General features: G+C 42.7%; 1 protein-coding gene across 1 annotated transcript; it reads left to right on the plus strand.

Moving 5' to 3' along the window:
* The first annotated feature begins 1,250 nt into the window (after window positions 1-1,250).
* Window positions 1,251-26,843, plus strand: SHMT2 (serine hydroxymethyltransferase 2). The gene is made up of 12 exons (XM_032209897.1): window positions 1,251-1,390; window positions 6,550-6,741; window positions 8,834-8,913; window positions 10,376-10,576; window positions 11,234-11,315; window positions 13,839-13,961; window positions 14,055-14,194; window positions 16,551-16,716; window positions 20,403-20,502; window positions 23,744-23,899; window positions 25,004-25,111; window positions 26,429-26,843. Exons 1-12 carry the CDS (start codon window positions 1,358-1,360, stop codon window positions 26,554-26,556), a joined length of 1,509 nt encoding a protein of 502 aa, XP_032065788.1. The 5' UTR covers window positions 1,251-1,357; the 3' UTR covers window positions 26,557-26,843.
* The last annotated feature ends 415 nt before the right edge of the window (window positions 26,844-27,258 follow it).

Here is a 27,258-nt window from a genome sequence, read left to right on the forward strand (position 1 = left end):
TTCCACATCTTATGGAACCTCAGGACGATGGCTCACAATTGATCTTCAATATTCCACATAGAAATCCCCCAAAGCATGTAAAAAGGTTTAACAAGAGAGAGGTCAAACAGTTTGGTCTTTCCCTTCATTTGACAATCTTCATTGCTTAGAAGAGAGTTTTAGTTCTTTAAAGAAAGCAACCGTTTTTCAAGCCTGTCTCATATCTCCACTCTGGTAATTAATGATTGTTGTCTTCTCTTTTCCATCTATCTTTAACATAAAGCTACTGTATTCATTTTAAAAAATGAAGGTTGCACCATTTTTTGTTGGCAATGGGCAACATTTGGTTATATCTTCTAGATCAGTGTTTTTCAACCTTTTTTGTGCAAAGGCACACTTTTTTCATGAAAAAAATCACAAGGCACACCACCATTAGAAAATGTTAAAAAAATTTAACTCTGTGCCTATATTGACTATATATAAAGTAATTTTCCCACGGCACACCTTACACTATGTCACGGCACACTAGTGTGCGCGGCACAGTGGTTGAAAAACACTGTTCTAGATTTCCCAGTATGCTATCTAAAAATGTATGTAAGCGATTTAAATACCACTATTCTACCACTTCCCACTTTTTTTAACCAGGATTTTTAATCATTTCATTCAGAAAAATTCTTTGAAATTCAAAAGAGCGCATGCTTTTTTTTTTTTGTAAGCCAGCATCTATTACAGATGTGGTTGCAATACAGATTCTAATTCTTTGGTTGCCTGATCGCACAGGACGTTGGAGGAGATGCCTGTTGAATTTTGACTTATTTTAAAGTTGTATAAAGTGTAGAACACTATACAGCTTGTGTGATGGAGTGGGAATAAATTAATGAATTAAACAGGCAATCATGCAAAGTTGTGAAAAAGCAGCCCTCTTTCTAATTTTCTGTCTGGATAAAAGGGAGGAGTTTTCACCCAAATTCAATCATGAAAGTCGAATGCAACATCCCCATTATGGGTCTTAAGGTTATATTAAGAACCTATCCTTCGATATTACGTCGCTGACACTTGCTTTCGCTTTCAACAGACAGACTGAAAGAAAATTCCTTCCTTCCACAACAGCGATCGCCGCAGATGCCCATCCTGAAGTCACCGCTTGCCAGACGTCAAGATAATAAGTGCAAGCAGAAGGAACTTCGAGAGTAAAAACTACATCTCCCATAGTGCCTTTTGCACCCGGTAGTAGCTGGCAGTGGCCAAGGAAGAGCCACGCGTTTCCCTTCTTTTTTTTTTCTTTCCCTTTTCACCAGCTCAGCGATTTTCTTTGGTCTTTGGACTCACTTAACGTGAGCAACAGCTTGTACAACAGTTTGCACTTTCCTCGTCTGTTATGCTGTCTTTTCCTTTTAGACACTTTGCCAAGGTAAGATGCGGGGCGAATGACAGATGGGGGCTCTAGCGGAGGGGAAGAGAGCAAGTTGCTTTGCCCACTTGAAGTGGGAGCAGAGATGCCAGTTGCTTCATTGATAACTTCTGAGAAGCGCTTTTGAGCCGGCGGTCTTTGATGTTTGGGGCCTCTTGGGATGGAGAGCGGATGGCTTGAATTGCAAACTATCGGGGGGTCTGACCTCAATGATCATTTTCCCGCCCGCCCCCCCCTCCAAAGCCGCAAGGAGGGTGATGGGTTATTTAAAAAGGCCTAAGCTGTTCTCCAGGCTCGTTTCAGTTTTTCCAGTTCTCTGAACACCAAAAAGTTTCGCTGCTCCAGGAAAGATCCATCTCCTTCTCTCTCCCCCCCCCCCCACTTCATTTTATATCTTTTGTTTTGAATGGGACTGTTAAGTGTGCAAGTTTAGAAATCGGAGTTTCTTGGGTAAGGAGTTTATATGCCCGCCTGGGGCTTATAGCAGGGATCTGAAAGCGGCACAGATCGTTGCCATTCTGCTACTCAATTATTATTTAATTCTGGCTAATAGCTCTTGGAAGCGGCACAGAGCAAGGCGAAGAGTTATCTTGATGTTCAGGACTGAGACACTATTATCAGCGGAAACCTCTCCAAGCAGTCACGCTTTGCTGGGTTTTATGGGCTAATTTTTTTTTTTTATAACATCTCTTTTCTTTCACATACTGTCCTATCTGACATTGCAGCTTTGAAGAGAGGAATTACAGAATTGGTTAGAGCCTCCGGCGGGCAGGAAGAAAAGAACAGGGATAGATGGGACAAAACTAACTTTGCAGCTACTCTGTGACCTGGCTAAAGGTCCCTTGGCAGTAACTCTGTTGTACCCTGGAACCATCAATAAAATGATCTGCCCCTCTGAAAATTGCTCTCTGATTTGCAGACTGTTGATTAGATAATGTCATTAAAATACTCCTTTTTTTTTAAAAAAAAACCACCACAGCAAAAAAAAATATTAAAGGTTGTGTGGCAAATCTATCCTTAAAGGTAAAGGTTCCCCTCGCACATGTGTGCTATTCGTTCCTGGCTTTAGGGGGTGATTCCCATTTCTGTTTCAAAGCTGAAGAATCAGCGCTGTCCAAAGACGTCTCCATGGTCATGTGGCAGGCATGACTAAACGCCGAAGGTGCACGGAACGCGGCTACCTTCCCATCAGGTGGTCCCTATTTTTCTCCTTGCATTTTTACATGCTTTCGAACTGCTAGGTTGGCAGAAGCTGGGACAAGTAACGGGAGCTCACTTTGTTACGCAGCGCTAGGGATTCGAATCGCCAAACTGCGGACCTTTCTGATCGACAAGCTTAGCGCCTTAGCCACTGAGCCACCGTGTCCCTTTAAAATCTATCTTTGCAACCTGTCAAATATTCCTTTCCTTTAAGAAGGAATTTTATTTCCCCCCCCTGGCAAACAGTGTTGGAACATTTCACCCTTAAAGCCAAACTTGATGCATTATTTTGCTACTTTGCTGATGCAACTTATATGACGCCGTTGCATCATCTGCAGAAGAGATTATGGTTGGCTGATAATTTCTTTAATAAAGAAAATGAAAGCCAATTGTTTTGTTTTCCCCTCAAGGTGCCTGTCAGTTGTGGTAACGGCCTTACTTTGAAATGAATGTTAGTGGCGGGGATGAGGGAACCAATCCAGCTTTGTAGGCACATATGTATCCAGCAGTTCTTCCCTGACTGGATTTACCAGCTCAGCAGCACAGAGGTCTTGCTGTTCTACTCAGAAGAGGCCTACTTACCCATCTGCAGCACAGAGCCATCTCTGTCTCACCAGACCTTGAAATTGACTTGTCCCGCTCGCCCCTACGGCTTTGTCTTTTGAGTTCTCACTCCGTTGCTCATCCATTGAGTCAAGTGGCTAGAAATATAATCCTTTTTCTGAGTTCCATGTGGGTAAGATACTGTAAGGAATGTAAATGCCATTCTGCAAATTCATCGAGACAACTTAGAGGGAAGTTGACTAGCTTCAGCAATTTTGGATTGCATGCTTGCCAGTATATGGGACCATGTTCCTTAATGCTAGCAAAAGTAATATTTTGTCTGCATGACTTCTTGTTCCTCCAATTTTCAAAAGCAACCACGGTGATCAATAGCTATCTGATGACAGAAACATGCCATTTAAATTTCTTGCTATCCATGTGATTTGTGTGATGATAGTCTAGTTCTGACATGAACATAATTGCTATTGGTCACTGCTGCAAGAGCTAGCATGGTAGAGGGAGAGAGTTGGTCTGAAGATCAATGTAACTTACTGGGTAATCAAGTCTTTGTACCATTTTCCTCCAACCTCACAGCCTCCAGAAGCAATGGGCTCTCAATAAAGGAGAATATTTGTAGCTCAGAGTTGAAATGAGGGGTCCTTGGTGCTCTCTGAGCTTGTTTTCTGGCAGATGTTTCATTACCTGAACTAGGGTAATAGGGTAATACCTAGTTTGGATAATGAAACATCTGCAAGAAAACAAGCAAGCTCAGAGAGCATCAAGGATCCCACAATGGGCTCTTTGCGCTATCGAGAGTTGCAATATTAATATACTATATCTGGAGATTTCCAAGCAGTAGAAATCCATTTAGGCAGTAATTCCAAACTTGAATGGCCCAAGATGCTTTTGGAATATAATTCCCATCATTCTTTGCCATTGCTTATGCTGATAGTAGAGCAGGAACATCGAAGGACAAAGGTAGGTTCCTACCGGTTCGGAGTGGTTCGGCTGAGCCAATAGTAACTTGGCGGTCTGGGTTGCTGGAACTGGCAGTAATTTTTTGTGTGCCAAACCAGCAGTAATTCCGGCAGCAACCCACCCCTGCTGAGGACCCAGGGGTGGAGATTACTGCCAAGTCTGGTTTGCTCATGTGATCTTAATTACATGGAGGAAGAACTGAACTGTACCCTAAACCTTGCAAAGACATCTTTGAGGGATGTGGCCCTTCCCTCACTGGTCTCCAAAAAGGGAAGTAGCTTTAAACATTTGGGGTTTCCTCAGGGATTGGGGAGTTTTTATATATTAGCAGTCTTTCCCCCAATAGAAGGACAAGTACGGTATTGTCTCTTAAGATTGCTATCAGTCATCTGGAGATACCACTGAAACTAGCCCTGCTGATCAGACCTAGGCCCATTTTAGTCCAGCATTTTGTTTTTCACAATGATCAGTCAGATGTCTCTGAGAGGCTCGCAGGCTGGATATTTCCCTCTGCCGTCATAATTCCCTTGCAACTCTCTTTGAAGGCCGGGCACCTTGTATATTATTATGAGTAATGATTTAGGAGCCAGAACTCTCTGTTCCCAGAATGCTCTTCTCCTGGCTACGAAGCTTTTTTTTTAAAAGTATTTTACTGCTTTGGAAAATGTATCTCTCTGCTGAGTTGTTCCCGGTCCACAATGATTCTATTCAGGGGTGTTATTCACTTACTTTCCCTACCGGTTCGCAAATGTGAGCGCATGCGCCCCATCATTGCATGCACACGGCCTTCCACGCATGCGTTTTGCTCACACGGTCAGCTTGCATGCATGTGTGTGGCTTGAAAACGTGCCTAAATAGGACAACATAGAGCCGAGGCGGGTGACCAGGCCCACCTACAGTTCAGGTGAACGGGTCCAAACTGGCTGAATACCACCTCAGATTCTGTTTCTTCTGTCAGTTAGGCTCGAAGTCCCATTCTGAGATGAACTAAGAAGAATGGGATGAGTAGGAGTAACCCTTCCACTGTGGAATCTGTTGTCCTTGGAAATATGCTTGGGTCCCTCAATCCTGGTTTATAGGAAATCTCCAAAACCTTCTTTTTTAAACAAAACTCTCCCCTTTTTAGTTTGTTGCTAGCCTTATTTTTATTTATTTTTCATCTTTTTGAACTGCCCATCTCTATCTTCATCAGGAAATAGGCAATGTTGAATCCTGTGTTTTATGGCTCTTCACTCTTTTCTGTTGGTCCCTTGTCTTATCCAGGTACCAGGCGAGACTATTATGGATTTATTCTTCCTACAGCAGAATAATTTTTCCTATTCTAGTACCCTTTTCCTTGAAAATAAGACCTCCCTGGACAATAAGCCCAATTGGGCTTTTGAGTGCATGCGCTAAAATAAGCCCTCCCAGAAAATATTGCAACACAGCAAGAGCCATGAGATGACCACGCTCGCCACTTCCTGCACCTAACAAATAATAAGACCTCCCTGAAAATAAGGCCAAGCGCTCATTTCAGGAGCCAAAAGAAAATAAATCCCGTCTTATTTTCGGGGAAACATGGTAGAATTGACACCACCTGGTTTAATAAGGGAGTTTTCCTCTCCACTGAGCAGAACAGGATTCCCTTTATATATTCCTCTCTTTTATGGGACTACAATGCGCAAAATCCTAACTCATTTTCTCCTCAGACTTTTCCTAATTTCATGCTTTCTTTTCTTATTCAGATTGTTGACCTCAGTAGCTTCCAAGTTTGGACACTCAAATGAAATTTAATTATCATTTAAATTACAGTTGATGGTGCAGTGATTAGAATGCAGTACTGCAGGCTACTACTACTGGCCATTCCAATTTCACCAGGCTCAAGGTTGACTCAGCCTTCCATCCTTCCGAGGTCGGTAAAATGAGGACCCAGATTGTTGCGGGCAATAGACTGACTCTGTAAACCGCTTAGAGAGGGCTGTAAAGCACTGTGAAGCGGTATATAAGTCTAAGTGTTATGGCTATAATCATTGGTCCTATGGAATGGAACTATTTGGCATTCTTATCCCACAACACCTGGAGCTATAAAGTTCTCCATCCTAGGTAGCCATTTTGAATATGTATTAATGGGGTTTCCAGTAAAGGATTTTGCCTCCTGTAGATAACATACAGTGTGTTTATACGATTTTTGAAGAACCAGTTCTTTTTTGACTGGGATGGCTTATGTTGGCTCTCTTGTGATCCCTATGGGATGGAACTATTTGGCATTCTTATCCCACAATACCTGGAGCTATAAAGTTCTCCATCCTAGGTGGCCATTTTGAATATGCATTAATGGGGTTTCCAGTAAAGGATTTTGCCTCCTGTAGATAACATACAGTGTGTTTATACGATTTTTGAAGACTGGGATGGCTTATGTTGGCTCTCTTGTGATCCTGTCCACTCTTTTACCTTCTCAGCCCCTACAAAGATGCTGCCAAGCAAAGGGGGCTCTGCGGGCCCAACACAGCAAGGCAGCTGCAACTTCTTTCAAGGAAGCCTCAGGCTGGACCGGGCAGGAGAGCTTGGCAGAGAGTGACCCTGAGATGTGGGATTTGGTACAGCAGGAAAAAGATCGCCAGTGCCGGGGTCTAGAACTCATTGCCTCAGAGGTGAGTGAGAGAAGCATCTTTTTCCTCAGCCTTGGGTTGAAGCTGAAGTACATGCCTTTTACTTTGGGTCCATCCAATGAGGGAATGTTGCCATCTTCCTTGATACCTTAAAACATATGCCGGTAATCCTCGACTTACAATTGTTCATTTAGTGACCATTTAAAGTTACAACGACACTGAAAAAGTGAGTTATGACTGTTTTTCACACGTATGACCATTGCAGCGTCTCCATGCTCATGTGATTTTTCTGTATATTTCGGACTATAAGAGCATAAGACGCACCATGATTTTGAAGAGGTAAATTTAAAAAAAAAGTTTTTGCACTCTGCAGGCCTCCCAAACCCTCTGCACCCCTCGTTTTTTTGCCAAAAAAGGGAGGGACTTGCAGGATTGTAGAGTGCTCCTGAGGGTTGGGGGGGGGGGGACCAAGCAAAAAACAGCCCATTTTTTGCAAAAAATAAAAGGGCCTGCAGAGCTTTGGGAGGTTTGTAGAATGCTCCTGGGAGTTTGGGGGGCGGGGGGGGGGGGAATGAGCACAAATGGCTTGTTTTTTGCTCGTTTTTGCCCTCCTCAGCCCCCAGGAGCACTTGGCAAGCCTCCCAAACCCTCTGCACGTCCATTTTTGCAAAGGGAGCAGGGTTTCAGTAGCCCAAAAATGCTGTATTCAATGTATAAGACCGGCCCTGATTTTCACCCCCTTTTTTGAGGGAAAAAGATGCGTCTTATAATCTGAAAAATACGGTACATCGGTTGTTTGACCACTGACTCACATTTATAATGGTTGCAGTGTCCAGGAATCCTGCGATCCCCTTTTGGCGACCTTCTGAGTAGCAAAGTCAATGGGGGAAACCAGATTCACTTAACAACTGGGTTACTAATTTTAAGAACTGCAGTGATTTACTTAACAGCTGTGGCAAGAAAAGTCGTAAAATGGGACAAAACTCAGTTAACAAATTTTTCACTTAGCAATCTAAATTTTGGGCTCAATTGTGGTCGTAAGATGAGAACCTAAGTCAATAACAGAACAGCAGTCCCAATACGTTTCTGTAGAGAGCTGCAAAGAGTTGAGCTAGAGACTTTCAGTCCACATTCTAAAAAATTTACTGGATTGAGACAAATGAACAGACATCAGGCCAGTCTACTGATGGGTATTAGCCGTGCTCTGTGATAATATATCCATTGCAGAAGGAAGAACAGTTCCATGAAAGGATGGAAATCTATCACCTTTGCAGATTATTTGTGGGTTTTCAAGAAACATCTGATTTATTACTGTATCAGGAAGTGTAATGGACACAATAAAAGCTGAAACTTTTTAATTTGTACTCTTAAAGATCTGGGTGCAATTGTCATTATGAAGTAAAGTAACTAAGCCTCTGTTGAATACAAGTAGTTCTCTATTAGCAAATAGTGTATCTTAAAAAAAATTGTTGGAAGAATTATACAGAATGTAATGTCTTTCCTGTGGCTTGATAGAGTCACTGAAGCAGTAGGCGTGAGCTTAAATGGACTCCGGGGGATGGTAGAGGACAGGAAGGCCTGGAGGAACGTTGTCCATGGGGTTGCAATGGGTTGGACATGACTTTGCAGCTAATAACAACATCTTTTCTATTGTCTTGTAATCTTAATGGATGGAGAAAGGATTATAATTGCCTTTAACCTGAAACCAGCAATACATTTTTCATACTGCCTAGCCAAAGTTTAAGAAACCCCCAAATATTACCTCTTTCCGGATTTGGACTTCTCCTCTTCCACTATAGGGTTTCCTGCCTAAGCAGAGGGTTGGACTAGAAGACCTTCAAGTTCCCTTCCACCTCTGTTATTCCAAGTCTGTGACTCTATTCTATTCTACTAGATGTTCACTCTCACCTGCTATTGTTTGCTTCCGAAGTGGCCATTACAGCACTGGCTCCACTTGGAAGGTTCAAAGAAGGAACAGCTAGATCTTCCCATTGTGTTTATCTGAATTAAACTGTCGCTCCATAAAATATGGCATTTTTCTTCTTTAGTATAAGAGAACCAGAAATGTCATTGAGGTTCATTTTCCTTTTCCCCCCCATTCAGCACTTCCTTTTTTCTCTTTCCTCAATTTCAGAATTTCTGTAGCCGGGCTGCCTTGGAGGCTCTGGGCTCGTGTCTCAACAACAAGTATTCAGAGGGCTATCCAGGCAAGAGGTAGTGTGCTTTATTATGCGACCCCAAAATACCTTAATTGACTGGGGTGGGCAGACATGAGAATGGATTATGAAGAGATTGCCTGAGTTTGTCCTCAGCTGTTTGCCTTAGAATAGAAAAATACGGTAGTCTTTGACTTACAACAGTTCACTTACTGATTGCTCGAAGTTACAATAGCACTGAAAAAAGTGACTTGCAATCATTTTTCACATGGCCATTGCAGCATCCCCATGGTCACATGATCAAAATTCAGGTGCTTGGCAACTGGCTCCTATTCATAACAGTTGCAATATCCTGGGGTCATGTCAGTGATGGGTTCCGGGAGGTATAGCCGTACTGGTAGTAGCCGGGAGCAGCAGCCACCATACCGGTACGGTGGCTTGTTTGGCCCACCCGCCCTCCCTTGTTTCATAGTTGTTTATAACGCGACTGGCCAAGCGTGTGGCGCCTGCACAACCACCGCCGAGCAGCTGGATGTCGCAGGATGGTGGCGTGCGCATGCGTGCGCAGTGCATGTGCCTGACTAGGACGCCCAGCTCCATGTGCAGCATATCGTTTGTGACGGGCTCCCCACCACTGGGTCATATGATCCCTTTTTGCACCTTCTGACAAGCGCAGTCAATGCAGAAGCTAGATTTACTAACAGTCATGTTACTAACTTAACAACTGCAGTGATTCACTTAGCGACAATGGCAAGAAAGGTTGTAAAATAGGGCAGAACTCACTTTACAAATGTCTTGCTTAGCAACAGAAATTTTGGGCTCAATTGCGGTTGTAAGTGAAGGACTACCTATATGACCTTATAGAAGTTGTTAGGTTCCAACATGTCCACCACTCCTAGTCACTAGTCACACAACAATTGAAGGTCCATGATCCCTCCATTCCAGGCATCTTAAGCATTACACCACCCTGTCTGCCACAAAATGATCTGTATTTACTCTATACACAATATATGTGCTCAGATATCCATTACTCCGTCAAGAGGAGGAAGCCCTATTTTCTGTTCTCTTGGATTATCTGGGGGGCGAAGGTTAAGGGAGCATGCAGATCCTATTGAATCCTTCCCACATGCCTGGTGTTTGCCAGCCACATTAAATGACTTGCCTTCAGAAGAGGCCTCAGACATTTTGCTAAGGTCTCATTTTTGGGGCAGATACAGTTATATGTTGGCTCTGAAACTGACCTCTGATCCCGATGGTGGAGAGAAGAAACATGTTATAGCTATAATTCAGAGGGGAAAGTGTTGTATGGAGATTTATTATGGATGAGGTGCAGAGAGTTACATGGAGAGAAGGGGTGGTCAGAATGCTTCATTAGGGAATGGTTGTCAAGGTAATGTTCTTTGTGATGGCATGGAGGAAACAGATAACATTTTCTTCTAGTTTTACTCTATTTCAGAAATGATGGTGGCATTGTGGGTTTTTCTGTCACTAACATTTCCTTTGTGACTATCCTGATGCAGGTATTATGGTGGTTCTGAGGTGGTGGACCGCATTGAACTGCTCTGTGAACGCCGGGCTCTTGAAGCCTTTGACCTGGATCCTGAACGCTGGGGGGTGAACGTCCAGCCTTATTCTGGATCCCCGGCCAATTTTGCTGCCTACACAGCCTTGCTGCAGCCGCACGAACGTCTCATGGGCCTGGATTTACCCGACGGGGGCCAGTACGTGTTTGGAATTGGGGAATGAAACTTGGGGAGGAAAGCCTTGTGAGATGTTCCAGTCTAGTAGCATATCAGAAGGGGTGAAAAGGGAGGATTGGGCTGGCACAGTTGGGATAGCTGAGGGGAAAGAGAGGAGGGTGGTGCATAAGAATAACTGGGAGAATGAGGATCTAGTTTACTGATCCAGAAGAAGAAGCAGCTGAAGAAGCTGAAAGAGGCAGGGATAAGACCCCGAATGACTCATAAGTGGCATCTTTGGAGTAGCCTTTTTTGACCAGCAATATATAAAACTCATAGAATAAGGCTTATCTCCTCATTGTCTATCTCTGATTTCGACAGGACCATGTTTTCTTTAGTTTTGACCTATAGACGTTTCTGTCACCTCCTCTGGATGCCAACATAGATGATGTTGATGTTGGAGGATGTTGAAGAGCATCTGCCTTTTTGCTTTCTGGGAGCTGCTATCTGTTGTGTCCCCCCATAATCTACACCTCTCCCCATGCTTCCAGTCTCATGGTAGCCTTGTGGGGGAAGTGCCTGGCTAATTTGTAATCCCTTTAGACATAAATATGTGTTCCCTTAGCTTCTTGGTTTGAGTTGGGCTATGATTGAGGCTTAAGCTTTGTCTGGACAATATGTCTTCCTTTTTCTTGACAGCCTGACTCATGGGTACATGTCCGATGTCAAGCGTATCTCAGCCACGTCCATCTTCTTTGAGTCCATGCCTTACAAACTCAACGTGAGTAAATAGTTCCAAATATTTGCATTTGCCCTGATTTTCCTCTCTGCTTCTGACAGTAGGTTGAAAATGCAGATCTAGAATGGTGTGCAAAAGCATTCCTGATCAAAACTTAGTGGATGCTTGCAGAAAATAGGAATGGCGATCAAACTGAGTTTTGTAAAAATTCTAGATTTTTTATGATAATCTCAATGACAACCTAACAAAGCAGCTTAGCTTCTGTGCTGCCAGTAAGTATGTGAGCGATGTTTTCTGAAATAAGGATTATGACTGAATGGGTTTTCCAGTAGTTGAGAGGATGGTGGGAAAAGTTTCATTTACACATGGACTGGGCCTCCCTTCAGCTGACAGGAATTAGAATAAATTACACCCATTAGTATACTCTGCAGATTCAGTTGGGAGAGGAAGGAAAAAGTGGGCACATATGCTTAAGTTACAGAAATAGGATTTCACGAGCACCAACTTTATTCATTCATATATGTCCACAATTCAGTATTGTCTCACCCGTTCACCCTTAGTAGCTTTGATGTCTCCCTTCTGGATGTACTGTGCCCCAAGATCACTCTTCTGAATAAAGTAGATCTTTTTACACTTGGATGACTTCATCCAACCTTCTTGAGTAGCTCTTAACTTTTACAAAAACGTAGAATAACCTTCCCAACTTAGAGCCCTGGGTTGAGTTATATTTTGTTTTAAGTTTATGTTTTAAATTTATATTCTGGCTGAAGTAATCATTAGATGGTTGAATCTAACCTTGATGCCTGATGTCAGCTTTTATTTTGTTTTTAATTAAAATGTAGAATCACTTTCTCAACTAGTGCCCTCTATTATATCTTCATGTCTGTGTTAAGTGTTAAATATATGACTTTGCAACTTTCAAGGTGGTTTATAGAATTTTGACCATGTTGATTGGAATTTTCCAGACATTGGGATTTGCAATCCTATGTGTCTGGATGATGTCCTGTTGAGGAAGCTAATTCAAAGGATCTTATCTGTCATTCCCATACCCCGTTTCTTGTTTTCTATCATCAAGGTATACAAACAGGCATCCTTATTGTCAGCACTGAAGGAGAAAGGAGAACACCAGAATGTACTTATGTATCCACTATGGCCATGATGGCACATGGAGCCATATTGGTGGGCACACAAGTTCAGCTCCGGTGCACATGTGCGTGCCGGCCAGCTGATTTTTGGGCCTTCTGGGGCCACCAGAAGTTGGGAAACCGGCTGTTTTTAGCCTCTGGTAGGCCTCCGGAGGGGTGGGGAAGGCTCTTTTTGCCCTCCCCAGGCTCCTGGAAAGGCCCTGGAGCCTGGAGAGAGTGAAAAACGGACCTTCCGGTCGGCAAATGGACCATTTTTGGCCTTCGGAGGGCCTCTGGTGGGGGGAGGGGGGGAGGCCTTTTTTGTCTACCCCAGGCTCCTAGAAAGGGTCAGAAACCTGGGGAGGGCAAAAAACGGGTTCACCATGCCATCACATGCCAAAGGCGAGGGGAGCGCAGGGGGATGGTGATAGAATCATAGGTGTGGGAACACATGTGCACGACCCCGCCCCCCACGCTCCCCACATTTTTGGCATGCGATGGCAAAAAGGTTAGCCATCACTGCGCTACAGGAACCCAATAACATTATTTGTTTAAAAGGGATTTCTTTCCATTTTAGTTCCAGCCTGATTTTCTGTTGATGCCCTTGTTTGGATTCTCTTGCAGGTTTTTTTAAAACCTTTTTAGAAAATCAGGAAAGTGATTGTCGGTGGTGTCAACCAGCTATAAATATAGTAGCTGGGAAGTGATGGCTAATAATATCTCTACTTCAATATCTTGGCTGGATTTAATGCAAGCTTCTAGAGATGATGTGTTTCCTGTAGGTTGATCTACACAAGTATTTGTACCAGTTTTTCCAGCATTTGGAGGAGGATAGTACAGGTAGTCCTTGACTTACAACAGTTCATTTAGTGACTGTTCAAAGTTACAACAGCAGTGAAAAAAACCATCCCAAAGGTGGTTTTTCAAGACACAACTGGATTTTCTGAAAGTTCAGTTGCCTCTTGAAAAAATACCTTGGGGACAACTAGGACGTGGATGACTGAAAATCTCCATAGACATTTAGCAGTGAAAAAAGTGACTTGTGACCGTTTTTCACACTTATGACCGTTGCAGCATCCTCATGGTCATGTGATCAAAATTCAGATCCTTAGTAATTGGTCATATTTATGATGGTTCCTGGGGTAATGGAGTCTTTCGGGATTGGGCGGCATATAAATATACTTAATAAATAAACTTAATAAATAAATAACCTTTTGTGACCTTCTGACTAGCAAAGTTAATGGGGAAGCCAGGATTATTAACAATCATGTTACTAACTTGACAACTGCAATGATTCACTTAACATCTGTGGCAAGAAAACTCATAAAATGGAGTAAACTTACTTAACAAATGTTTCACTTAGCAACATAAATTTTGGGCTGAAGTTTGGTCATAAGTTGAGGACCATCCATATTTATTTGTTTCTCTGTTCTCTGTCCAGCCAAAAACAGGACTCATTGATTATGACCAGCTTGAGTTAACCGCCCGACTGTTCCGCCCACGTCTCATCATCGCTGGCACCAGCGCTTATGCCCGTCTTATTGACTATGCCCGCATGAAGAAGGTATGTCTTAGTGGATTGGGAGGACAACGGTTGAACTGAATGAACGGCAAAGTGGTGTGAATTTACCTCTCTTCATCTTTCCCTTTTTATCAGGTGTGTGAAGAGGTGAAGGCCTACCTGCTTGCTGACATGGCCCATATCAGTGGTCTGGTGGCAGCTAAAGTCATCCCATCACCCTTTGACTACGCTGATTTGGTGACTAGCACCACTCACAAGACTCTGCGAGGTGCAAGGTAAAAGTGTGATGTAGACGGGCACATACCATTCTGTTCGGGCAGTCAATATTTGTCCTTCAGCCAAAGATGAAGGATTTGGGGAACTATACAACAATCTAACAATATCTAAGGAGCCATAGTATACCCCTTTTTTGCAGTTGTACTAAGGACTATGGCTTCAAGACAGGTTATACATTTTATATCCAAAAATCTTGTGTTGGAAACATTTCTAGATAATACTAGGCTATTACTGTCTGAATCTGTAGAGAACAGCTGACATCTATATATCGCATTTTTCAGTGTATAAGACTCACCGGAGTATAAGACGCACCAAGATTTTGAAGAGGCAAATTAAAAAAAAAGTTTTTGCACTCTGCAGACTTCCCAAAAATGGACTGTTTTTTGTGAAAACGGGCCTATTTTTTGTCAAAAAGGGGGCATGCATAGCCTTTAGGAGGCTTGTAGAGTGCTCCTGAGGGCTAAGGGGGGGACAAAAACAAGCAAAAAACAGCCTGTTTTTCATGAAAACGGGCCCGTTTTTTGTCAAACAAAACGGTATGAATAGCCTTTAGGAGGCTTATAGAGTGGTCCTGGGGCTGGGGGGAGGGAGCAAAAACGAGTAAAAAAACGGCCTGTTTTAAACTCATTTTTTCCCTCCCCAGCCCCCAGGAGCACTGTGGAAGCCTCCTAAAGGCTATGCACGGCCATTTTTGCAAAGGGAGCGGTGTTTTGGGAAGCCAAAAATGCTGTATTCAATGTATAAGATGCACCCAGATTTTCATTCTATTTTGAGGGGGAAAGGTGCATCTTATACTCCAAAAAATACGGTATATAGTGTTGACCAATAGAAGAGAATATTTGTAGCTCAGGGTCGAATTGTGGGGTCCTTGGTGCTCTCTGCGCTTGGTGGGCTTTTCTTGCAGGCATTTCATTATCCAACTAGCTAACATCAGTGCTAGTGCAGAGAGCACCTAGGACCCCACACAGTGTTGGGGCAGATACATCAAAGCCTTAATGCAATCCGCAATACATTTTTCTTCATTAGACCTACTTGTGTCTTCTAGGTTTGTAGGTTCTGTGGTTTCTCTGCCCTTCCCAATACGGAAAGTGTGAGCTACTTGGGAGCAATAGGAAGCACGGTGTTGCCGGCGCATGGTCTGTTGAGCAAGCGGACCAAGTTTTATCAGATTCAAGTCATTAGCATTGCAGGAGTAGTCAGCTGGGGCTTCTGGTAAACTTAGTCCAAAGTTAATTAGGAGAGATTGTCTTTGGAGTTCAATACGAAATCAGAAAAGGATGGTGCATTGCTAATTAGCCAATAAGTAAAATTGCAAATCAAAGAAAGTACAACTTTTTTTGTTTTTAATATTGCCTATCTCTGTCACTTTTTGAATGCCTATAGTGAATTTTGGAATGGTAACGAGGCAGAATTTTTGCTTTATTTATTTATTACATTTGCTTGCTGCCCATCTCACTGCGAGCAGATTCTGAACCCACAGCCCATGAGATTGCTATTTAGCTTCTTTACTTCTATTAACATTTTTATTGAGTTATAACTTAATGTAAAATACAAAATAAATGGGAAAGCAGTGGGGAGGAAAAGGGGAAGGAGAGGGGAGGAAAGGAAAGGCCGGGAAAAAAAGAAAAAGAAGCATTGACTTCCGACTCTCTCTGTTACAGTAAAATAAGGCATTAAACATCAAATCATAACTTTTTGCTTTTTTATAATAATATGAACAAGCCATTTCTATAAAGATCTATCAGTCTAATCAGTAAAACCCAGAGTTTCATTCTTCTCCACATCGAGCATGAAGTTCAGAAGTGGTTTCCATGTGGAAACAAAACCACTTATGCTCTTTTCTTTAATCAAAGTGGTCAATTTTGTTATTTCGGACAACTTCATCAATTTCTGCAACCATTCATCCATAGTGGGAATCGAAGTGTCCTTCTATTTTTGTGCATAAAATAGTCTTGCTCCTGGCAACATATTTAGTAACAAAGTTCCAATTTTTTTCTCTAGTTCTTTTTCTGTTAAACCCAAGAGGAAAAGTTCTGGTTTCATTTCCGTTTAGCTTCTTTAATGACTTCTGGGATTTTGGTAGTTCTGAAAACAAGAAACTTACGTTTTTGTTTACCGATGGAATCACACGGAGGTGAATTTGCTTCCTGTTGCTATAAGCACCACTGTTGTCTTTGCTTCTGTAGAATTACTGCAAAGATGGTCTTGATGAAGGACATTATATATTTTTTTAATGGCTGCGAAAGTGAATGTGTTCAGCCTGGCACCTTTTGGAGCAATATTTGAGGGACTTTGCAATAAGCATCTAGCCAAGAGATTTCTGTTTTGACGCTTCCGTCTTCGTATTGCACACAGGTCAGGGCTGATTTTCTATCGTAAGGGTGTCCGTTCTGTGGACAAGAAGAGTGGCCAGGAGACCCTTTACAATCTGGAGGACAAAATCAACTTTGCAGTCTTCCCCTCTTTGCAAGGTGGCCCCCACAACCATGCCATTGCTGCAGTGGCCGTGGCATTGAAACAGGTAGGAAGAGAGGGGTCTGTTTTCTTTGGTGTTTGGGTGGTCTTGAGTGGATTATAGCACAGTTACTGCAGTGGTGGGTTAAAAAAAAAATCCTACCGGTTCTGTGGGCGTGGCTTTGTGGGCGTGGCAGTGGAAGGATACTGCAAAATCCCCTTTTCCTCCCCACCCCACTAACCTGCTTTCCAGTTCCGTTCTCCTGTTCAGGGCAACAAAAGAAAATCAGGTGGGAGGCAGTGTGGGCGGGGCCAGCCTATTGGCTGGTTCTCCAGACTACTCAAAATTTCCGCTACCGGTTCTCTAGAACCTGTCAGAACTGGCTGAATACCACCTCTGAGTTACTGGTACCAACATGAAATAGTGATATTCAAATCAGTTTAAGATTGGTAGTCAAGCCTTTGGTTTACGGGTTCTTCTCAAGTAGGCAGTGGCATCATCTTATCTCTCTTCATTTCTAATTCTGAAATTTAATTGGCCTTTCACCTTGGCCAAGTTGGATGTTCTACCCTCTGCACATCCCTTTCCAACAGTGCTTATGACCCTGTGGAGATGGCTCTGTAGAATCCTTAAGCTATGTGCTCCTTCGTTGCTCTCCTTATAGCAGGGGTGTCAAACTCGATTTCATTGAGGGCCACATGAGGGTTGTGTTTGACCTGGGGGTGTGTGGCTGTGGCCTGGGTGGGCGTGGCCAGCTTGATGTCAGCTGTTTTCACTGGCAGAGGCATTGCAAGCCAGTCCTTCGCTGTTTCCAGGACAACCTCGTGGGCCAGATCTAAGCACCCTGTGACTTTTACATCCCTATTCTATAGGGAATTAAGAACAATATATATTTATCCCATATTTTTAAAAAACCTACCCTGCCAAACAGCGCAATGTGTATCTGTCACGAGGTGAAATGCTACCAGGTCGGGCCGGTTTGCCTGAACTGGTAGTAAAAAAATACTAAAAAAAGTTTTTAAAAAAAGTTCCGACGATCACACATCGCACAGCTGATCTTCGGAACTTTTCAAAAAAAACTTTTAAAGCATTTTTTTTACTACAGGTTCTCTGGAAACGTGAGGGTAGTGGGGTCCGGTTTTGCTCTCAGCAGGCTTCCGTGAAGCTTGTTAGGCCAAAAATGAGGGTGCTGAAAAAGAAAGAAAGAAAGAAAGAAAGAGTAAGTAAGAAAGGGAGGGAGGGAGGGAAAAAGCAGAGGAAGGAAGGGCTACAAACCTGCACTAGACGCAGCTTCAGAGGATAATCCAGGGCTGGAAGGGACCTGGAGGTCATCTAGTTCAACCCTGCTCCAGCAGGACGTTGTTAAAGTGAGTTTCTGTCTTTTCATCCCCCAGTTACATGACTACATAGCCACGCCCACCCATTCACATGACCCCACCAAGCCACACCCACAGATTATGTAGTAAAAAAAAATTAGATTTCACCACTGATCTGTTACTGTTTTTATCTGAGCAAGACCCTGATGTATCTTTCCAGGTTTCCCAATTTTGTGCTACTGTTTGTTGCATCCATCCTAACTGTGGCTGAAATTCAGTACAGATGTGGTGATTGCCACTGCTATTTATGCTACAATTATTTATTATTACAACGGTGCACTTTATGTACTTCTATTGCAATTTAAAAAAAAAGATTTATTAAGAATTACAGGTCGATTTATTTATGTTGTGCTTTCTGGCCCGTAGGCCGTAATAAAGATTTTGATTTGATTTGACATGGAATGAGCAACACTTAGTCTTCTAAGGTCTTGGATGGTTGGCAGCCTTTAGAAAAGTGAAGCTTCCAAAAGGCAACTAAGAAGATTCTTGCTGAGAGCAAGTAACCTATCTTGGCCCTTTGTGTGCACAGTCTGCTTTGCTGAGATGCCAGAACAACATCTGTTGTTCAACCATCGCAAAATATGGCCAACTAGGTTGTTTTCACGTTCTCTCTCCTGCTTGTATCACCCAATCTCGTTGTAAATCCAGAGTTAATCTGGAGGACAATATCAGAGGATTTATGTTGGCAAATGAAGGCAAATAACGTTGCAGGATCCAATCTGAGTTGGGGACTGGGAACAAAGGTTTATTCTTCCAAGCTTTCAGGCTTGTGCTAGAGCCCATCCTCGGGGAACTTCTCTCTTGCTCCAGAATGTGTCATTCTGAGGATGGGCTCCGGCACGAGCCCAAAAGCTTGGAAGAATAAACCTTTAGTCCCAGGGACTGAGTTAGATTGGATTTATGTTGGGGCAGACAAATATGAAGTCATCACGGTGGAATAAATCCCGGAGAATTAGAACTGAGTTTATTGCATTTTTGCTGTAAAGAGGATTGTCTTCCTTCTTTGATCCTTCATGGTGGCTCTAATACTTCTGGGAGAAACTCAATTTGGTGTCCTCCAAATTCATTGGATTCCATGCTGCTTGGAAAATCTGGGAGCTAGGGAAGTCTGGACCAAACTCTGAGTAATCCAGAGGATGGGAGTCTATGGAGGTGTATTAATAAATGTCTATGGAGATTCTCAGTCATCCAGGTAATGGTTGTCTCAAAGGTGCTTTTTCAAGAGGCAAATGGACTTTCTGGTTTTTCTTTGAAAACATTTTGCTTCTTATCCAAGAAGCTTCTTCAACTCTGAAGAAAGATGGGAGGTTTTGGAATTAACCTAGCGATGCACTCGAGCTGTGCAATATTTTGGATTTAAAAGAAAAAAAAATGCTTAAGAATGCAGAATGCAGAGACATTCAGGTAGCATCTGTGGGCCACTCCTTAAAGTATCTTCCCCTTTTCCCAGGATTGTGCAGCTGCTCTCTGCAGCTGCAGAACAATCCTGGGAAAAGATGATTCAAGGAGATGCTGGCAGATGCTACATGTGTTCCTATATGCACTGTGAAATTGTGAAATTGCCTACATCCACTGTGATCTTGTATTACACATACAATATCTTAGTAATTTGACGTTTACCAGTAATACATTTTGTTGGCTTTTTTAAAAACAACAACAACAGTGTAATGCAGTTTAAGAGATTCTGTGCAATGCAGCCTTAGTTATTAGGATATATTAGTTTGGCTGGGTAGATAAATAGGTTCTATTAATACATCACACTAAGCCATGCTTGTTTTGAGCATGCTCAATTGAACAAGCTGTAAACAGGGCAAAATTAATCTTGCAGTCAGGCAAAATAATCCTGGCTTTTTGGACTAACTTTTAAAGCTGCTCTTGTCTTAGAACTTTGAATTGGTGAGGGACAGTATTCACCAAATATGCTTAAAAACCACCTGTCCCTATTTTCACATAATAGTATACTTTTAATAGCAATGGAAATAGACTTACAATATATACCGCTTCATAGTGCTTTACAGCCATCTCTGAATGGTTAACAGCATATTGCCCCAAAAATCTGGGTTCTCATTTTACTGACCTCGGAAGGATGAATCAACCTTGAACTAGTTAGCCTGCCATACTCGAACTACTGCCACCATGGCCCCTCTTTTAATCAGTAAGCCATGAACAAATCGTAGTTTCTAACAAAGATTTATTGCCATAAAATGTGATTGATTTTGAATGGCCTTAGCATAATGTGGGAACCCAACTATAAAGTTGTCCTTTAAGTCTTTATGATAGGACATAAGAATCCCATTATGTCCTAAAATGTCCTAAGTTACACTGTAGAAGAAATAATGCTGATTCTTCCCAATCTTGCATCCCTTTCTGCTTTAGGCCAGCTCACCCATGTTCCAAGAGTATTGTCAGCAAGTACTGAAGAACTCCAAGGCCATGGCAGAGGCGTTGCTACAACGAGGATACAATCTTGTTTCAGGTATAGTGAAGATCTGCTCCCATGTGTGCTAGAACACACATAGGAGCAGCTTTTTCTGATGGCCACACTAGGTGAAAATGGTATACAGGTAGTCCTTGACTTACAGCAGTTCTCTCAGTGACAGTTCAAGGTTACAACAGCACTGAAAAAAAGTGACTTATGACCATTGCAGCATCTCCATGGTCACATGATTTACATCCGGCTGCTTGACAACTGACTCACTTTTATGATGGTTGCAGTGTCCCCCCAGGGTCATGTGATTATCTCTTGCCACGTTCCGACCACCCAACTCAACGGGGAAGCCAGATTCACTTAACAACCAAGTTACTATTTTAACAACCGCGGTTCCACCACAAAACCGTGTTCGACTAAAGCGCGCTTGACGAAACTGCGTAGCTGACGTCATCAACAGGGCGACAACAGCGCGGAGACAGAAGGACGCTGTAAACGCTAAACCTAAAATTAACCCCTAAACCTAAACCTAACCCCCCTCAACCTAATCCTAAACCTAACCCTAACCCTTAACCTAACCCTAAACCTAATCCAAACCCTTAACCTAACCCTAAACCTAGCCCTAAACCTAACCCTAAACCTAACCCTTACCTTAAGTTGAATCGGCTTGCTTTCAAAGCGCTATTTAAAGCGCCCTTCTTTCTCCGCGCTCGCTGTTGTTGCCCTGTTGATGACGTCAGCGACGCGGTTTAATTGGGCGCGGCTTAGTCGAGCGCGGTTTTGTCGTGCCACGAACAACCGCAGGTGATATGACAAGAAAATGTGGCAAGGAAAGTCTTAAAATGGGGCAAACCCACTTAACAAATTTCCCACTAAATTTTGGGCTCAGTCATCGTCTTAAGTTGAGGATTACCTGTATTTTAATGTTCTTCCCCATTAGTAACCGCCATATAGAATGATTCTTAGGTAAGAGAGAATAATTCTAGTCCAGTTTTCCATATGATGTGTGGGTAGATGGACTTTTTCATGTGGGATCGAAACATAAACTTTGGACCCAATTGTGGTTGTAAGTTGAGAATTACCTGTATATAGTGCAGATGTGAAGGTGTGTAGGTATTGGCAGGCAGATGCTTGGTAACATAGTAAGTCTATGAAAGAATGCAAACAATATTGTGATAGGAGAGAGGGCATATTCAAATGGTTGACTCAGCCAAGAACATTTTCAAACAGGATAAAATCCCTATTATGTTGAGGTAAACAACATAACATGAAATTTGTTGTGCCAAGGGAGGTATTTGCTTAATATCTCTGTATATGTAGTTTTCAGGGCTATGTGCCTTGTAATGGGGTAATTCTTAGTGGGTACAATGGAGGTCACTATTGTCCCCAGATGAATCAGAGATTTAGCAAAAATATTGCCCATTAAAGTTTACAAAAATGCTTCTCTAAGTGTTTTCTGTCTCATCTTTTCCTGGTAAAAATTGCTTTCTCTTATGCCATAATAATCTCAGGAGAATCAGATATTTTATATAAAAATAAATATATATATTCGTAGATTTTCATGGGTACAGGTATGCAGGTCTTGGTGTATTTGGGTCTTTTCCCGTGTAAGATTGAGAGTATCTTGTCGCCAAGATACTATCAATCTTACACGGGAAAAGACCCAAATATATATGCAGTTTGGACTTTTGCTTATCAAAATGAATAAAAGTAGGTTCAAGAGAGCTATGAAAATGAACTTTTCAGAGAAGTCATGTAAACCCGTACACAGGGGCATGACATCTTCTATTATCTGTATCTGCTCTGAGGACTCAAGGGAAGAAGGATTTTATATCCTGTTCTGAGACCTTGAAGGAGAGCATAGTTACCCCATGGAAATCATTGACACAAGATTTGTTGGCTTGGAGGTTTGGTCAGTAATATGAAAGAGTTCATTTACTTCACGAATGAGATATCTGCCATATCTTAGCTGGGATCAAGAGATTCTGACTTGGACAGAAAAAGCTGGACAAGAGGCACTTTTGACTTGAATCAGCAGGGCCAATTCTATTTGAAGGTTAATCAAGATAACTTCTAAATGGACCTCTAATTATTATTATTTTTGTTGTTATTGTTATTATTAATAATATATAGTTTTTTTATTTTTTTCATTTTCATAACATATAATCACATGTATACTATTACATAGCCAACATCGTATTTATTATTAAATGTTTAAATCAATTCATTTTATCATCAACTCCCCAAAACAATTATTGGCTCTTCTGCTCTCCATACACCATATTTGTACCTTATCCATCACTTTCTTCTCCCTCTCTCCTCCCCGTCCCTACCTCCTTTCTTCCCTCTGTCATCCTTCTCTTCTCAACTTCTCCTTCCTCTGTCCTTCTCCTCTCTCCCCTTTCCACTCCTTCTTTCTCTCCTCTCCCCCCTCTCTCCTATCCCTCTCTTCCTTTACCTCTCTCCTTTACTTCCCACTCTTCATCTCATTTACTTGGTGTATTTCAGCTTCTGAGCAAGCTCCATTTTATGTTGATAGTATTTATAATTCCTTTTCAATATACATATTTAATTTTAACATATATCTTCCTCCTTTAAAAAAAATAGAACAAAAAAGTATACATATATAGGCATTGTGCTTTTAATCCCCACCCACACAGCTTAATTTTGGTCGAAATGTAGACCTGGTTACAATTCCCAGCTATTCACATCATTATATTTATATAATTATACTCGCCCCAATTTGTGATTCTGTCTTTAAATCTCAATAGTTTCCCATTGTAGGTATATTTCATGTCCCCTCTCCATTTTTTCCATATCTTTCCATAAATGGACCTCTAATTATAGAGGTGTAGAGCAGGCTCCACTTTCTGATAGTCCAGAGTTCCTCAATCTTTCTGTGTTCGTGGGCCAGCCCAGGGGGACGGCCAGGGGGTGGGGAGGGAAAAGAGGGGATGGTTTTGTGTGAGGGGAAGGCGTGCACATGCCCAGCTTCATTTGTGTCAGTGGTGAGTGTGGCTGCAAGCACTAGTATTGGCACTCATACAAGTGAGGCTGCGAGTGTTGGCATGCACCGCTCTCATGAGTCAAGCTGTGTGCACACCAGCCTTCCACTCTTGTGGCCTAGTTTCAAATAGGCCACAGCCCGGTAATGGGCCATAGCCCTCAGATGAGGACCCTCTGATTTAGAGGCCACCCTACCAGATTGGGCAAAACTATTGTGGAGGATTGCTGGGGATTAGTTAGATTGCCTGGAGAAAACTTAACTCTTCTCACTCTTTTGGACTAGGTGGCACAGATAACCATCTAGTACTAGTGGATCTGCGCCCAAAAGGTATTGATGGAGCCCGGGCTGAAAGAGTCCTGGAACTAGTGTCCATCACTGCCAACAAGAACACCTGTCCCGGGGACAAAAGTGCTTTGACACCTGGAGGCTTGCGACTTGGTAAGAGCAAGGAATTAAAAAAAAAAAGATTATGTGGTTGTTTCACACCTGTCGATGATGACTCTTAAAATGATGATTCTGTACAATGGCAACCCTAATTTCAGATGCATTAAAAATAAAATGCTTTTCTCCATGGTCGATTAATTTAGAAAATCAGGAATGGGTGCATATTTCATTAATATAGAATAGATTACATCCAAGGCTACACAAATATTATTCAGCAAACACAGTAAAAAAAATGGGGGGAGGGTTCTTATTTTGGGCATCTTCAATCTAATCTTCAGCACTTTAAGCTATTTTGGGAAGATCCATGGAATTGGAAGAAAATCCATTCGACACTTAACTATTCCTTCAGCAGCTGAATGTCTTTAAATATAATCCTTGCAAACACTTATGTTGCAGGATTTAGAATCACCTGCTGCTGAGCATTTCTTATAGACATTTTGCATAAATCTTCATCTCTTATCTTGCTGTAGAAGAGCTTGTATATACAGATGGGAAAGGGAATTTGTAAACTGAATATGCACCCCTGTATATGTGAGAACTTTTCTTGTTTTCCTTATACACCACAGCATGACAGTACGGGCATACCAGTGCCTGCTTGTAGCACCAGGTACCGTTCCAGTACAGTGCTCCGGAGGGCCCACCTACCCGCCCGCTCTCCTTACTGCTATTTGAGCTGATCGGGGCATTTGCGTATGTGCACCGAGCGTATGGCGCCTGCGCAATGCTCCGCCAAGTAGCTGGATGTTGTGGGCGGTAGGTATGCATATGTGTGCGTGCTGCACGCCTGCACGTGGTGGGCGCCCGGCCCCATTGCACCGTACCTGTTGCAACGGGATCCAGAACCCACCACTGCAGCACTGGTGTCAAACTTGTGACGTCACATTGCTGTATGTGACATTTTGCAACATTTTTCCCATTCGCGGAACTGGGGTGGGTGTGGCCTGTCCATGACTCATCCAGCCCGCGGGATGCCAGTTTGACATCCTTGCACTAAAGCCTTATCCCCTCAGGGTTTTCACAGCACAGTATTTATTTGTAAATGTGGTCTTTAGATGTCAAAAGCAACACTTCTCGAAATTGTTTTGATTTTTTCCACAGGAGCACCTGCACTTACTTCCCGACGGTTCCGGGAAGCTGATTTCCAAAAGGTTGTCGAGTTAATCGATGAAGGAATCCAGATTGGACTGGATGTCAAGCAGAAGACCTGTAAGTCAATGTGTTATGAAAAACCAGAATCTGCTGGTACTTATTGGCCAATTTTTGATTCCCAGTCAGTGAGTTGACATAGAAGTTGCATTGGCTGAAAATGTGGAGACATTTATGAACTATTTGGTTATATTTGATAGATTCGTTACAGACTTGCTATATTTTAATTGTGGTTCAACTGAGACTCACGTGGTAACAAGCATCCTCTGAATGCTGCCTACCATCTTTTTATTGATCTTGCAATGTAATTTCAACACACACCCAAATTTTCCTACCTAAAAATGAAAGTGGACTATGTGCTAACACCCACTAGTCTAGATTTAATTTTAGTGTGCTCTCTGTCCTGGAAGAGAGGGAAAGCAAATATATAACACCGGAGGGGATATGGAAACCCAGTAGCTATGAGGCAACCTTCGGCAACATGATTTCCTCCAGATGTGCTGGACAAATCCCCATGTTCATCAGTCAGGGCAGGGGAAAACTGCCTTAGGGATTAATGATAATTATAAAAGAGAAGTAAGAAGTACTTGGGAGCATTTGTGGATCAGAGGGTTTTCTCCTGCAGCTCGTATTTTTCCATGTGTTGGCGACCTCCAGTCCTCCTCGTCCTTTCTCGCCTGGACTACTGTAACGCTCTCTACATGGGGCTGCCCTTGAAGAGCACCCGGAGGCTTCAGCTGGTCCAGAATGCGGCTGTGCGGGTTATCATGGGGGCACCTAGGTGCTCCCATGTTACACCCCTTTTAGGCGGCCTGCACTGGTTGCCGGTTGTCTTCCAGGTGCGATTCAAGGTACTAATTATGACCTTTAAAGCGCTCCATGGCTTAAGCCCAGGGTACCTGCGAGACCACCTACTGCCATCCGTAGCCTCCCACCATCTAGTGTGATCCCACAGGGTTGGCCTCCTCAGGGTGCCGTCGGCCAGACAGTGTCGGCTAGCGACCCCCAGGGGGAAAGCCTTCTCTGTGGGAGCGCCTTCCCTCTGGAATGAGTTGCCCCCGGAGCTTTGTATAATCCCCGACCTCCAGTCCTTCCGACGCGCCCTAAAAAGTTGGCTTTTCCAGCAAGCCAGCCTGGCCTGAACAAAACAAAACAAATTATTGGTCATTGTTAATTTTAATTCGATTTTTTTTAAAAAAATGTTATTGTCAATTCTTATTGGGTTTGTTTGGTTTATTCTATTTAATTTTTTAAAAACTTTTGTATTATGTGTTTCTTTTAATGTTGTATGCCGCCCTGAGTCCTTGGGAGAAGGGCGGCACATAAATCTAATAAACCTAAACCTATTTACCCTCTCTCTTTGGTTTCCCCCCACAGCCAAACTGCAAGACTTCAAATCCTTTTTGCTTTCTGATCCAGAGACAAAGAAGAGGTTGTCAGATCTTCGGCAGCGTGTTGAAACCTTTGCCCGTGCCTTCCCCATGCCTGGCTTTGACAAACATTGATATCTCATTCAACCAAAGACTGGCTAACCATTAACACCTAGATGGCCAACAAGCTAGACATGAAGAGTCCCTGAAGCCTTGCCTCTCAGAGCTTTGTCTAGTGGAGGCCCTCTTCAGAGAGGTGATCTCCTTGGCCATTTTCTCTCTCTAGTCTTATCCCCATTTTATAATGACTCAAAAGAACTTACTTTGTGTAAAAGGACTTGGCTCTGATTCGCAATACATGTATTACATTATGTAGCATGACTTGCAAGAATTAAAGTGATCCATCTCTTTCTGTGAATGAAGACATTTGAGCCCTTTTTGAACATTGGCCATCTCTGCTTTCAGGTGCCTTCTGAATGTACGTGTATCAGGCAGATATTTTCTCTGCGTGTATATATGCACAGCCAAAGATGTGAATGTGGATGTTACCCTTGTTCATCATAGTGATGTTTCTACATAGCAACCGAAGTAGGCAGCATCGTGCCTTTGCAACAATAGATTACCTCATACACACTGGATCCCATCAAAGGCCTTAACAAGCACATTGATTTAGATCCATCACACGAACATGTAACAAACAACCAATCAACAAGGGAACCAGTCAGCTTCTCAGAATTTAAATATAGTTCCAAACAACAATCCACCATGCGACCAACTGACCCCACTGGCACACAAGACAGATATAAGTTAAATAGGACCAACACCCCCACCCCCACC

This window comes from Thamnophis elegans, chromosome 2, assembly GCF_009769535.1.
Source record: "Thamnophis elegans isolate rThaEle1 chromosome 2, rThaEle1.pri, whole genome shotgun sequence".
Taxonomy (NCBI): Eukaryota; Metazoa; Chordata; class Lepidosauria; order Squamata; family Colubridae; genus Thamnophis; species Thamnophis elegans.

Bases quoted from the DNA above. Each gene is read 5' to 3' on its own strand.
- SHMT2 (XM_032209897.1), top strand. From the start codon at position 1,358: ATGCTGTCTTTTCCTTTTAGACACTTTGCCAAG. The intron at 1,391-6,549 runs GTAAGATGCGGG...TTACCTTCTCAG, and splicing joins CTTTTAGACACTTTGCCAAG to CCCCTACAAAGATGCTGCCA. The intron at 10,577-11,233 runs GTACGTGTTTGG...TTTTCTTGACAG, and splicing joins GATTTACCCGACGGGGGCCA to CCTGACTCATGGGTACATGT.